Consider the following 11,826-nt stretch of genomic DNA (forward strand, 5'->3'; position numbering starts at 1 on the left):
TTATGCTCCTGAAGAGGTGCTAGCAGACAGTCAGCATGGGTTGTCAGGTCTCATCTAGATGAATGCACATTAACAGGGATACAGTCATGCCATAGATTCATTCATCCTGCAAGTTTACTAAATAAACTCTTTAAAAAAAAATATTCTCCATTGAAAATGAAAAAGTAGGAATAGTAGGAAGATTTGGTAAAAAAATAGGAAAAAGTAGGATCCTGATGAAAAAGTAGGAAATAGTAGGAAAAAGTATGACCGCTTGACAGCCTGCTGATGTCAACCCGGGTTCAATCACTGTCCCCGGCAGCATGTGAGCTTAGTCAGCGGTCAACGTACCGGACTGGTGAGGTTTCCTCTGGGTACTCCCACTTTCCACAACAACACAAGACTACACCAAACCATTCGTGAGTGAAATAGTTCAATAGGAAGGAGCATAGGAAGGAGCGCTGAAAAATACTCCAGGTCCTCACATATGACAGCCTCAGGCACAAAGGGACCTTATTAACTTTGAAATACACACACATTTTCTAAATTTTAGGATGTTAGTGGCTATCATTATTCAGTTTGATTCAAACCATTTACATACTTAAACTATACAACTCGATTGCATACATCGATTAAGCATTTTCGGGATTTAAATGGTACGTTAAAAAGACTTTAATCACGTCAATAGACTTTACAAAATTGTTCACTCGACACACTGTCCCATTTTCTTTCGAACAGGTTATTTTTCACTCAGAACGAGAGTTAATTTAAAAATACAAACAGCAAACATAATTTGCAATTGCACATTTATTGTTTATATCATTGATAATTCATTAAAAAACTTAATTGTTGATGGCTTGTCCACATTTCAAAAATCCTGCAAAAACTGAGAACAGAACAATGAACCCAAAAACAAACACCATTTTGCATAAATAATTGGCAAATCAGTCTACTTAAAGCTTAATGTACTATTCAAAGACGATTCCATGAATACCAATGGGGTGTCTTTAGCATGATTAAGCCCGGTAAAATTATTCAATATTCAAAACAACCGTCGTCTGACGGTGCGCCGAAAAGCTCAACCAGCTGTTCAAGCATAAAGCTGATGTTATAAGTGATCGAGATACGGATATTTATCAATTCATGCTGTTTTCGTTTCGGGTTTTTAGACAAACAATATATTACACATACACAACAACCGAAAAAAAAAGCGAAAGGAAAAGCCTGTATCCAGGCGGAAATCTTGAGTAAGAAAAACAATATAAGCTTTAAATAATACACCCTCCTAACATTTCGTCGTCTAACTAAGCGTGTCTATTAAGTGCGTGTATATTTAAAACAATTTTAATCAGATGAAACGTGTCCTAACACATTTCGCAGTCAAAGCATAACTAAGGTAACAGCACCGTTCAGCGTGTACAAAACTAAATCAACAACATTTGATCGAATAAAGGGGAAAATAACGAATACATTTTAGTTGTTTTAATATGCTAATAAGGTGACATCATTTGCATATCCAGTGCAGAGAGAGATGCGTGACTTGCAATCATATTTTGGGTCAATGAATGCCTTCGTATTAAACTGTGTAAGCCCTGAATAGCGTGTATGCAAATATGGCATAGCAAGTATTAACGTGATACGTGTAGGAGACAGCTAGGTTTAAAGGAAGATTAAAACGTTAAAAAGAATTATTCCTTGCTTAAAATTCTGATATGTAATTCCATACTGTCTCATTCCAGCTGTATTTAGTTGTGGCAGTAACGTAAATATTTATACAGCAAGCAGATTGAGAATTACCGTTATTACTCTAAGTGTTCGGACACGATACTAATACATTTTTTCGTGTTCAAAAATTTAAATACAAACAAGAAATGTGTTTGTCAGAAACACTATGTCCCCTTGTGCGCCGCTTTGATTTTTTTTACCTTTGACCTTCAAGGATGGCCTTGACCTTTCATCACTCGAAATGTGCAGCTCCATAAGATACATATGCATGCCAAATATCAAGTTGCTATCTTCAATATTGCAAAAATTATTGCAAATGTTAAAGTTGGCGCAAACCAACCAACCAACAGAACACCAGACAGGGCAATAACAATATGTCCCTCACTATAGTGGTGGGGGACATAAAAAAAGAAAACAATAAGGTGTCCAAAATTGTTAAGACAAACGTGTAAGGTGTTTGAAAATAACTCAAAATGCTCGATTATAATATATGTACGCATATCATATTTTGACAGGAACTTTATCTTATCTACTGACGACAATGTAGCATTCAAAGTGAGATAACTGCTACCAGGTACTGAGTTTCCCTGAAGCTGTTATTTCCCATTACATGTACGTGTAAATGAAAATTGATAAATCAGCTTAAAGTGATATTATGGGCATCTAACAGTATAATTATGCTATGTTTATAGGTGTCTATCGCAACCGTTGTTTATTTTTGGTGTTTTCACTTCATATACACTTATATTTGTTAATGCAGCATCAACATACTAAAACAATATCCCGGAAATACAAAAATAATGCATTTGAATATCAACCGTACTTTCGTTTTGACAACTGACGACAGAAATAATTCGATAATCGATGTGAATCTAAATTAAGTGTTAGTGCAGATTCGTTCAAACGACACAAAGACACAATAGTGTTTTACGTATCATTTCGACTTGGAGGACTGGGTGAGTCAACTAAAATATCGAATATAATACATATTTTTATAAACAACTGAAAGCAAGATGAATTGCAGATAATTGGTCAGTTACCACATTTTAACTAACTCTTTTGACATGTTAATTCTTTTCAGCTAAATTCAACAGTGAAAATGCCCATAATATCACTTTAACAAGAGGGCCTGACAGGCCCAAAGTCGCTCACCTGGGATACAAAGGAACTGACCTGCTCTGTGCAGTCCAAGATAACATTAGAACAAATGTTCTGACCAAGTTTCATAAAGATTGATTTATAAATGTGACTTTAAGAGTGTTAACATGGTTTTATGACAGCAATATATGGATAAATGCCCCACCCCCTGGCGGCTATGTTGTTCAACAAACCGGAACCATTTTCGAGCTCATCCAAACAACTTTAACAAATTTCCTGACCAAGTTTCATGAAGATTGTACAATAAATGTTTTTAAGTGTTAACAAATATTTACTATAGCCATATAAAGAAAAATAACCCTCCCCCTGGCGGCGATGTGCTTTCAACCAACCAGAACAATTCTCTAACTCGTCCAAGATTATTAAGAAAAATCTCCTGGCCATATTTTTTATGAAGATCAGACAAATGTTTACCTCTAGAGCTTAACCGGGTATTACTATAGCCATTTAAGGAAAATTTCCCTGCCCCCCATGTTCTTCAACAGACCAGAACCTTTTCCAACTGAACCAAGATATCATAACAACAAATGTTCTGACCAAGTTTCATGAAGATTGGACAATAAATGTAACGTTCAGAGTGTTTAAGGTTTAACTATGCCCATGCAAAGCCATATAAGGAAAAATGCACCGCCCCCTGGTGGCCATGTTTTTCAACCAACCGAAACCATTTTCGAACTCGTCCAAGATGGCATTTGGGTTATTCTTCTAACCAAGTTTCATAATGATCGGACAATCAATGTGGCCTTAAGAGTGTTCACAAGATTTTACTAAGGCCATATAAGGAAAAATGCCCGCTCCATTGCGGCCCTGTTTTTCAACCAACCTTAACCATTTTTGAACTCATCCAATATATCATTGGGACAAAGTTTCATAAAGATCAGAAAATAACATTAATTAATGTGGCCACTAGAGTGTAAACAATACAAATGTTAACGACGCACGACGGAAAAAAGTGATCGCAAAAGCTCACCACTGAGAACGTTGTGCGCAGGTGAGCTAAAGACGCATGCCAACTCTTGTGAATAAATGCCTGATTTGTTTTACTGCTCACTGTTTCTAACGCACATATCAAAATTTGGAAAATTATTAAATTGAGTCGCAATGTAAACATTTACCTTGCACCACTTTATGTCGATACAGAACAAAAGTACATGTACATATGAATCGTCGACAATATTGATTGAAATCAGCATCCAAGTATTATTTGATTAATCAGAGACAAAAGAAACTGAATAATACATAAAAATGTTATTATCACAAATTTGTCCGTTCAAGTACAAAGTATATATATATTCCATGCCATCATTTCACCACTTGGTTTTTTATGAGTCCAAATATTAACACATTATTGCCGTTGTTAGAACAAAGCTACATTTTCTGAAATACAAATACATGTATTCAAATAAATCGACAGACTGTATAAAAACTACACTCACCCGCGTACATGTGATAATTAATATTGTGCCACATGCACCAGGGCTGCTCCGAACCAGCTGTGCAATCGTGGATGCGCAAGCTAGTTTTAAGCTACACTAGTTTCAAATGGCACAAGACCCATGTTTGCATGATGCGAGTCGAATGCAAAAAGCACCAACAATAGTTAAATTGTGCAATTTATATCAAAATATACTCTTAAAATATATTATACATGGATCCTAGTAAAAAGCAGACATGTTCATATCACTGAATAAGAGGACCAAAAAAATTAATGTAACTATTGAAATCAATTTACAAGATAGTGTATTTATGGTATTTTTAGTTGATTTGAATTTCTTGACAACATAGTTTTAATGAGGGAAGAAATATTTTCATCATCATCATCATCATCGACATCATCATCATCATCATCACCATCATGTAATGGCCCAGGTCGTCATGATTATTTGACAAAATGATTGATGAGTGCATAACAACAGACCTTAATTACAATAGTTGAAGGACTTGTTCACAGTTTTAAATAAAAACATTTTAAAAATCCACAATATAATTTATAGTACATTAAACTATATTCAAATAAGCGACATAGCACTCATGAATTACAACATAGCTAATAAAATGTGCTGTTATTTCAAAAGCTAGAACTGTCCAGTGGTAACTTGTTGGATTTTGCTTTTTAAGGCCCCAAGTTTGAACTTTCAAAACAGCAATATTTTTATTCAACTTTGTTGTTGTTGTTATATTAAAATACTTTTCAAAGCATGAAATATGTGTTAGTTAAAACATTTTAGACGACTTTGGCAGTATCACTATAATACAGGATTCGCTTGTAGGTTAAAACCAATTTCAAAACAGAGCTTTTGTATAGTCTAAAAATTGCAGCGTGACAGAGTCATATGATCTAGTAAATAAGTGATACTGCAATTTGCAGTTATGTACAATTGAACATATCAGTGCATTTAACTAAATGTTCTTCCAACATTAATTTAGATATTTTTCTGGATACATTGAACAAAAATTGTTTATTCAAGAACATAATTGTTTATTCTAGAACATAATACATCATAATTAAGATTTTAGAAAAATATATGTGCATATTTTTGACGATTTCAACACTATATAAATTATTTTATATAATGATTTAAATTTACAAAGGTGTCAAAGTATTATCAATACTTAAATCGTGTTGTAAAATTACAGAATAAGTTGGCTGTAAATATGATGTAGAGTATTCCACATGGGTATGTTTACTGTCGTTATGGCTCGATATAGCAGAAGTCGTAATAAACTGTGTACTGGTACTGGTTGTATGGACAGTCTGAACCACAGCACATTCATTTTTTCGTTCTGTGCAAATGATATTGCAACTGTCTGTGATTGCATTGTTGTTAATTGTCGATCCTTCCGGCACTGCTATGTGATTGGTGGCACTTTTGTTAACAGTCAATGCTTCAGGAACTGGTGGTGAGGAATGCGGAAAATTGAGACTCGTAGCTGTTGACCGATGCATATGTTTTTGATACTGCTCATCCCCTGGCAATAGTTTGTGTAACTGCTTCAAATGTTTTCCAAGGTTTGTTCGTATTGCACATGTATAGCTGCAGATATTGCAGGAATATGGTTTCTCCTTGGTATGGCTTCTTATATGTTCTTTGAGTTTTGAAGCATTGAAAAACGTTTTGCCACAAGTATTACAAGAATGTTTTTTGTTACTTTCATCATGCCTTTTCGAATGGTTCCTTAGAGATCCCTGATTTTTACAAAGTTTTCCACATACATGACAAGTAATTTCCTGCACATCGTGTACATGAGCTTTGTGTCCCAAAAGGTTTGTTTTCGATTTAAACTTCATGGGGCATTGATCACATTTAAAATTTCTTTCCTTGCTCTGACACACCTTCTTGTGCTCCCTGAATGACATCAGGGTCTGCAATGTCTTTCCGCAGTCATCACACAGGATCCGGCGCCTCATCCATGCCCTTGTGTCATGTTTCTCTGACTCCCTATGGGCTGTTAGATCCTTTTCTACAAATATAAACAATTTCAAGATTATTTGAATGAGATGAAAACAGATGTGCCAGTGGTATCAGGAGAACTGGTTTTATATTATTTCAAGCTTACATAAGTTTCAATTTTGTTATTATTATTCCATAATAATAATAAAAGTTAAGGATGGGAAAAGAGGAAACAGAATGTAAGTGAAATATAATAATAGTTAATATTATTATTATCAATATAATTATAGTCGTTTTGAAAGTGATAATGCATATACAACTTTTACGGACACATGCTTATTTGCATTACTTTAGCTTCACAAATACAATATAAAGTTACATAATAAGAAAAGTTCTTACTGCTGTGAAAATTGGCATCGCAAACTCTGCATTCAAACATTGGCATTGCACCGCGATGCATTTTGTACTGATGCCTCCTCAGGGAAAACTTGTTTTTGTAGAACCTTTGGAAAAATATAAATATTCATCCACTGTATACATGATTCTTCAATGTTGCGCTTGGAAAATGCATCACAAAATATTATATTTGGAATAAATAACAATAATCTGGCCACCCTTTTATCATAATTTATGTGGAGAAACTGCACACAAATTATTAACGAGTAAAGACAACCAGCAAGTTCGTTGAATTGATATCCCCCGCTATTATACTTCTGGACACAAGATATGGCTCTGGACACAAAAAAAGCATTCTTTCAAAATACATAGGGCCATACCTCCGTTATTATTCGATGGTGTACAATGCTATTTGGCGTGCATCATATTTGAATCCATATATATACTCAAACCAAGTTTCAATGAAATCCGCCAAAGCACTTCCAAGATATGGCTCCGGAAACAAAAGTGCCGGACAGACGGAGGGAAAGACGGACAACGCCAAAACAATATCACTCCGCCTATGGCGGGGGATAACAAACCTTAGACAATTGACACAGGTGATAAAGAAAGCTCACCATGACTATATTTGCTTGTGTGAGGAAAAAATATTACATGTAAATCAAGAGGTGGATCAAAATGTAAATTTGATCTATGTTCTGTAACATGATAGTAAGTACATTAAGTGGGTTCTTTTAAGGCATACAGCTTGTTCACATGCTTACATTTACTACACCAATTACACTATTTTGTGTATTGTATTTGGTATTAGAGCAAATGTAACTTACTTATTGCAAACCATGCATAGTTCTTTGCCTGACTTGACTTCATCCTTCTTTGTTTTATAAAGATGTGTATGTCTTCGTTTCAAATGCTTCATTAATGTCCGACTTGATGCAAATGAGCAATTGCAGATTTTGCAAAAACACCCAGATTCATCAATAACTGTATCATATTTGCATGACATATTGTTGATTTCGAATGTATTTTGTGCATCTGTGTCATCAATGACATTATCTGTTCTACCATGTTCTGTTTGTATATTCTTTCGTGGCCTACCTAGCTTGCAACGATTCTGTCTAAAAACTGTCTCTTTTACAAGATCTTCCTTTAACTTGTCAGTGATTTGACTGTTTTTAATTATTGTCTGTGGTTCATTATAACTTAAATTTTCCTCATCATTAAGATCTTCCACTTCATCCTGTTCATGTACATCATTATCACTATGTCCAGTCATCTTCAATATTGGAAATATATCTTCAAAACCATTCTTTTTCAAAGATGAAATCTGGTGATGAAAAAGGGCTGTAACATAAAAAAAAATGAACATAAATGTATTTTTCTGTTTCTATTTCTGATCATTTGTGATTTGTAAGAACATAAATATACACTTTAAACTGTTTGAACTCCAAACAAACCTTTAATTCCAAAAATGATAGATTCCTTTTTGATGATCTGTTCTAAAGCAGCCATTGGATTTCCAGCAGCAGCCAAGACATAATAGTTAATATCACCACCACCCATTTCAGTGGATCTGAAATAATAAAAGTATATTGAGGTTTAATAACGCTTGATTGGTAAACATTGGCTGGGGTACTACTTTAATGTACCGCGATACACTGAAGTGTACTAAAATATAACACGGGTACGGATTAGTGCTGCAACAATACGCCAAAAAGCGTATTGCGATATATTGTCAGCTCAAAAACCCGTATTGCAATATATCGCAATATATTGCTTACTTGTACCAAAATTATAACTCGCCAATTACCCGATAATCCCGTATATTCCAGTTTTAAAGCAAATTCTGGTAAATGTTTACTATAAAAATGCTCAAGAATAACACAAAACACAAACATTCACCAATTTTCTTAAATATCAAATACATTTTGGCATTTGTTACTATTTAAAGATGTGATGAAATAACTTCCAATCGGGCGTTTTGTTTTTTTCACTGAACACGCGTAAATCGCCTGACGTGATGTTCCCGTTTTATACAACACAAATACACCCACACTTTGCACGCGACGTTCTACATGTCTGTATAATTTTTGCGCGCTTTCGCTTTTTATTGAGAAAAAGAATAAAGCACTTTTTTTATTGTCGCGTTAGCATTACATTTCGGAAGCATGTTTCCGAAATTCGGATTACAAATTTAATAATGCTCATTTCAGAATCGAACGAAACATTTAGTTGTGCGTAATTAATTCAACGATAATTCGTTTAAAAGCATAGAATGAATGCTCCCATGTAACAACGCTACTGACTGTATAATAGACTTTTTAGAATGCCATTTGTACGTAACAATTTATTTTTACAAAATACCGCTTTGTTTTGTTTACCTTGATATCATTATTTTGGATGGCTTTTCTGAAAGGAATTTACATGCATGTTTATAAAATGTTCGTACCGGTATGACGAAAATCGTATCGCAATACAATATGCGGATTGCGTATTGCGATATATACCGATATACCGGTATATTGTTGCAGCACTAGTACGGATCATATACTTAAACATATCCTGGTATTCAACGCTAAATTGGTCGTTGTTGGCTAACTTTTTCAAATTAATTACGTTCATATTTACATCAATATGCTGTTCAATGTATTATCCAAATAAAATAAAAAAGCATCTTAAGGCAGGTTTTTCTTCAAAGAGAATTATGTTTTGTATCCCATAGCATTTTATAATACATCAGATTTTTGGCGGAAGCAGTCTTAACTGGTTGGGTGCTTGTCAGTATATTTTCCGTACTAGGGGTACATTTTAGTAGTACCTGAGCCAGTTTTGCAACACAAAATGAAAACAAGAGCACCATACAAAGGTGTTTCATGCATTTAACATATATTTCCTTAGATTTTAGAGTTAAGTGTTTGTCAAAATTCCTACTTTCTGCTGTCATTTTGCAATGATGTCATAGAGGCTGGTTAACTTCAAGTTGTGATTAGACATTGTATCAGGAAATATGGATACATTTAATGCTTATGATTCCAAATTATGCAAGGAGCACATTAAAAAAAAACAATTAACATAGTTGTTGTATTTGTCAATTTAGTAAACATGCTACCTAACACAGGTGAATGCTTTGATATAGCCTTTATCAGTCAACGACTAGGCTTCCTGTGCCAGAAAAGTGAGCCGATCGAGAGGCTTTCCGTGCCATAACGAAAGCGAAAGTAGGCATTTTTTAAGTAAAATTGATGAAAATTACTAGCGTACATTGAACGTAAGGAATTGATCATGAAGATGATATCAATAACGCTAGATATTTGACATATTAGGGAAAATTTATGTTAAAAATGGCATGGATGCCCAATTGTTCCACCAACCTCGTCATCATTCAATCTTCGATAGAGTTTGTGATAAGTGTTTTGACCTAAGGAATTATCAGGAATACTGTGAACCTGTAGCTGGATATATGCTTCAACTCATGGACCACCTCTTTTTATGCACACGTGTTTACGGGATTTAATTTTTGATTTTCTTACCTGTTTTTTGAATGTCGATCATCCATTTTCTTGTTAATGATAGAGAGGCAGCATTTTGACAGAAAGGCCACCGATATGCATCTACACCGTGGTAGGCATCTTACTCAAAATACTGGTACCAAAACTATTAATGTAGTCTATTAAGTTCGCGAAATCATATGACAAACATATTTAAGAGCTTTAATATTACAATTTTAATACTATATTAAGGTAAACTCAATTAAACTGTATCTATACATAGTCTTTATTTATTTTTTTACTAACATCTATATGTTTACTGCCAATGATTCGAAATAGATCATGCTCAATTTAATATTTTATTTACAATCATATGGTCGTATTGGTTGTCTTTCGTAAAATCGTCCATGCCTACTTTAGGTTACACACCACCCAGCAGAAAAAACTGACTCGGAAGAAATGCAGTGAGTCCGTCAATATTATCGTAGTGTCCTACTTTCATGGCAATTTCATGTAATTGCATTTTGAACTACTCTTACGTGATGGTTAGCTAATAGTTCAACGATCTATCAATACACATTACTTGTAGATTGTTTGCACAGTCAGTTCGTACACAAGGATATACAATATAGTACAAGAAAATTACTTGTATATAGTCCAACTGATTATGTAACATACGATATTTTAATCTACACTATAAAAGAAATACACAATATGTTTATTAAATGGGAGCAGGAGTGGCTCTACAGCTGTGTGCGTCAATATGTAATAAGTGTGCATACTTGTTGGTTCAGCATATGGCTGAGATGTTGGAGCGACGGAATTTAAGATGTGTAACTCTGCGAAAGGGAAATTGTATGTTGACACACAATACACTTTATGACTTCGGATTTTTATTATCTGTTTAATAACCAATATTTTCTAAATTAACTCTTAAAAATCAAAAATCCGCCGAAGAAAGTGTTTTGTAAAGAGTTGTTGCACAAAGAACACATTGTTGTTTTAGATACCCTCTCCCTCCATTAAATATATCCACATTTAATGGATATAACACAAGCAATCAAAATATAACTCATACCACACTTATATGTTGAAAAGCATTTTCATCTTCAAGTATCAAAATTTTGGGTTTTTATGAAATGTTTGACACAACAACTGTGTTTGTATTATAATTTACTTTTTGATTTATAAACAATGACCTGTATTTGTATGTAGCTACATGTATTTGTGTGTTGATCGTTTTATTGATCAGTGCTTTAAGAACATCTGCTCCGATAACCTTTTCAGGCACGACAAAAACAAATTTGAAACAACACATCAGTAAAGTACTTTTTGTCATCATATATATAAAGTATGTATCATATTTCATCGTATTCATCAATATGTCACAGATTCAATGCTATTCCATGTTAGCTAACGGAAAAACAAAACTTTAAACGTGATGTAATTGATTTTGTATTCATGAACAATTGTTAAATACTTCCGAATTGTCATTAGCATTGCTAGAAGCTGAGTTCATTCAAACGTTAATGTTTCGTTTGGGAATGATATGTAGACCTCTTGAAATAAGCTGCGAATGAGATGTCTGAAGAAACGTAAATATATTCATACGAATATAATAGAAATATATTTTATTGAATTATTCCGTCATCGGGGATTGCATTTCTCATACGTTGTGGAATTGCCGT

The 11,826-nt window shown here is 34.0% G+C and overlaps 1 protein-coding gene across 1 annotated transcript; it reads right to left on the minus strand.

Annotated features, from left to right (window-relative positions):
- Nucleotides 1–771: 771 nt before the first annotated feature.
- Nucleotides 772–10,552, minus strand: LOC127880133 (zinc finger protein ZFP2-like). The gene is made up of 5 exons (XM_052427372.1): nt 10,181–10,552; nt 8,108–8,223; nt 7,478–7,994; nt 6,654–6,757; nt 772–6,324 (listed from the first exon to the last, which is right to left on the minus strand). Exons 1-5 carry the CDS (start codon nt 10,204–10,206, stop codon nt 5,447–5,449), a joined length of 1,641 nt encoding a protein of 546 aa, XP_052283332.1. The 5' UTR covers nt 10,207–10,552; the 3' UTR covers nt 772–5,446.
- Between the last annotated feature and the right edge of the window lie 1,274 nt (nt 10,553–11,826).

Source organism: Dreissena polymorpha, chromosome 4 (assembly GCF_020536995.1).
Source record: "Dreissena polymorpha isolate Duluth1 chromosome 4, UMN_Dpol_1.0, whole genome shotgun sequence".
In the NCBI taxonomy this organism is placed as follows: Eukaryota; Metazoa; Mollusca; class Bivalvia; order Myida; family Dreissenidae; genus Dreissena; species Dreissena polymorpha.

Bases quoted from the DNA above. Each gene is read 5' to 3' on its own strand.
- LOC127880133 (XM_052427372.1), bottom strand. From the start codon at position 10,206: ATGGATGATCGACATTCAAAAAACAG. The intron at 8,224-10,180 runs GTAAGAAAATCA...TTATTATTTCAG, and splicing joins GATCGACATTCAAAAAACAG to ATCCACTGAAATGGGTGGTG. The intron at 6,758-7,477 runs GTAAGTTACATT...ATTTTTCCAAAG, and splicing joins CTATGCATGGTTTGCAATAA to GTTCTACAAAAACAAGTTTT.